The sequence below is a fragment of the Tupaia chinensis genome, unplaced genomic scaffold (assembly GCF_000334495.1).
Source record: "Tupaia chinensis unplaced genomic scaffold, TupChi_1.0 Scaffold143574_1, whole genome shotgun sequence".
NCBI lineage: Eukaryota > Metazoa > Chordata > Mammalia > Scandentia > Tupaiidae > Tupaia > Tupaia belangeri.
The window spans coordinates 1,827,477-1,830,306 of NW_006203419.1; the positions used below are offsets into that span (position 1 = coordinate 1,827,477).

Genomic DNA, 2,830 nt, shown 5'->3' on the forward strand with positions numbered 1-2,830 from the left:
CCTCTGAGCTCTCCCTTTCCCCCCTAGCTTGGGCCCCCCCCCGCCACTGGGCTCTCTCCAGATGCTGGCACTGCTCAGTCCCAGAGAAGGCTGAGGGTCTCCCCCTTCCAGCTGTCCTGTGCTCCTTGCCACGAGGAGCCCCCGCCACACCCAACAACCCCAAGCCGTCTTGGATCACCCATGTCCCATCTCCGAGGGCCTCCATTTCCTTCAGTGTCTCTTGTCAGCAGTCCTCACTGCCCTCAAGACCCCAGTGAAGAGTACCCCATGCCAACATACCAAGCCCTGGCCACCTCATTCCTCTATCCACAGACCCCTGGTCACTGCTCAGTGTCCAGGCCCTCTCAGCTGGTTGGGGCCCTGCCCCTGCCTGAGACACCCTCTGCCCCATCTCCAGCCCAAAATCTGGCCTCTCCCTCAACTCGCCCAGAGTACTTCCAAGGCCTGCCTTCCCAGGGGCTGCCTTCCCAGGACCCCAAAGAAGGGGTGGCCCTTGGTCAGCCATGTTTGGTATTGTGTGACTCTCCTCCCAGGTCACAGAGAGCCCGGGATAAGCTCCCAACACAAGGGCCACCAGCACCTTAGCAGGCCAAGGGTATGGAGGGAAAGACTTTCTGGGCCCCACATTTGGGATCTTGCAGGGGCGTCAGGGAACGTGGGCAGAGGAGGTGGCGGCGGACTGAAAGCTCATGAGACACAGGCAGAGAGGCCTCCAGTGGAGCTGGGGAGAAGACAGGATGAAGTCAAGGTGAGGCAGCCACCTGGGAGAGGGACAGGACGTGTGGCCAAGGCGCTGCCACGGGGCTGGAGTAGAGGACCCCGCTCCAAGCTGCGGATGGTGGGGCAGGGATCTATTGGAGTCTCTGGCTCATGGCTTCTCTCCACTGCCTTTTGCGGGGGGCTCTGTACTGGGGTCCCCACAGTCCCCGCAGAGCTTGGAGGAATGGGAACCCGGGGAATAGGCTCATGAGGCAGGAACCTGAGCCTTAGGAGGTTGAACCCGCAGAGCCTACCCACTGCACGCAGGGTACCTCCTCCAGCCCCAGAGACGTCTCTGGAGATGGGATCCTGGGAGCCGGTAGCAGCACCAGGCCAGGCCGACCCCGGGGAACAGAGGCAGCAGGAAGCTAAGGAGCATGGCGGCCAGGAAGGCATCGTGGTCTGTGGAGGACAGGGTGGGACTGAGTCCGGAGTGGGTGCCCCCAGCTCCCCCCTCCTGCCCCCCAGCCTCTAGCACACTTTCAGATTGCACAGGGCCACTGTCCACGCTACCACCGAAGCCCGGCTTGTCGCAGAAGGGCGGGGCCCAGCCCGGAGCACAATGGCAATTATGGTTGCTATTGCAAACCTGCAGAGAAGAGGTGGGAAGGAGGGTCACGTGAGCTCAGGGACCCCAAGGCCACCCTCCCCCTCCGGCTCTCACCCCGTGGTCGTGGCAGGCACTCAGGCAGCGTTCCAGCTCCTGGAAAGTTGTGTTCTGGCAGCGCCTGTCCTGGCACACCTGTGGGCAGGCGAGCCCTGGGCAGTGAGTGGGGACAATTGGGCCTGTGGGACTCAAGTGGCAAAGAGGGATCGGGTGGGCAGGGCTCACCATTCTAGGTCCACACTGGGTGCCTGGCTCTACCAGGCCCAAGTCAAGCAGGTCCAGCTGGGCACCAGGGAGCCTGGAGGCTCCCCGGCAGGTCACCTGGCCACCATCGATGCCAACAGTGGAGTCCACTGGCACTGTGTGTGGTGTGAGTGGGTTCGAGGCCCCACCCTGGCACTGCAGTTTCCCACACTGAGCATCCCTAGGGAGGGAGTGGGGGTGGTCAACAGCCTGCAGTGTCCCATGCTGCCACCCACACACAGCCTTGGCTCTCTCACCCACTCTGCACCTGTCTGCGCATGGCACCCAGCGGCCCCCACCATCCTGGCCACAGTTCCCATGGGCATTTCCTGCGGAATTCACGACTTGGAAACAGGCCTCCGGGGCTGGACAGGAGCCTGAGGAAACAAGGGCTGTACTGGGGGCTGCCCAGACAGGGACTGCACTAGGCGGGCCTCAGTTTCCCAGGTTTATCTTCTCTTTACAAGGAAACTGGGCCAACCCAGGGTGCAAGGGCACGCTCAGTCTCACCAGGCCCCCAGAGCTGTTGGCACTGCTGCTCGAGCGTGGGACACGCGCCGTCCCGGCAGTAGCCGCGGCCGCTGGCGCAAGGAGAGCCATCTAGGAGGTAAACATCTGGGGGGCAGAGAGGGGATGCGCCCGTGCAGAACTCGGGGAGGTCACAGTCACCCGCGGCTCGGCGGCACGGTGCTCCCGCAGGCTTCAGCTGCGCAGATGACCCCGAGGGGTGAGGGCAGAGACAAGAGACAGTGAGAGGGCCAGCCCCGAAGGCGGTTCAGAAGTGGGAGAATCGGACCAGAGGGGCAGGTAGACCCACGCACAAAGAGGCGGCACCCTATAAGGGAACCGGGGGTAGAGGACGCCTATCAGACAAGACTAACAAGCCAGCTCCCAAGTGGCCCCTAACCCTGCCCAGGCCTCGCATGTCCTCACCAGGCAGTGCGCACAGCAGTCCCCGTGGGCGCACTGGGCGCCCGCACGCAGCGAGCAGTTGTGCGCGAAGCAGCAGAGGTCGCGGCACTCCTGCGGCCGAAAAGACAAGGAGGAACCAGGTGAAGGCGCAGCGCCCCAGACCTCGGGGTAGAGGGAGTTCGGGGCCAGCCTTGGTCCCCCGGGGGCCCGGCACGCTGCCCCAACCTGGCCCGAGCCGCAGTCGCACTCCTCGCCCTCCTCCACGAAGCCGTTCCCGCACCGCGCCAGCGGCACCGGGAGCCCCGGGTC

At 64.3% G+C, this 2,830-nt stretch overlaps 1 protein-coding gene across 1 annotated transcript in view; it reads right to left on the reverse strand.

Annotated features, from left to right (window-relative positions):
* The window catches only part of ADAM33 (ADAM metallopeptidase domain 33), a 20,231-nt gene that overhangs the window by 1,684 nt on the left and 15,717 nt on the right, over positions 1–2,830 (reverse strand). The window contains exons 14-20 of the mRNA XM_027766469.1: positions 2,543–2,632; positions 2,120–2,315; positions 1,878–1,986; positions 1,592–1,790; positions 1,424–1,501; positions 1,240–1,348; positions 1,014–1,161 (exon numbers count right to left, since the gene is read on the reverse strand). Of these exons, the coding sequence (XP_027622270.1) occupies positions 1,014–1,161; positions 1,240–1,348; positions 1,424–1,501; positions 1,592–1,790; positions 1,878–1,986; positions 2,120–2,315; positions 2,543–2,632 (929 nt within the window). The remainder of the gene's footprint in view (positions 1–1,013; positions 1,162–1,239; positions 1,349–1,423; positions 1,502–1,591; positions 1,791–1,877; positions 1,987–2,119; positions 2,316–2,542; positions 2,633–2,830) is intronic.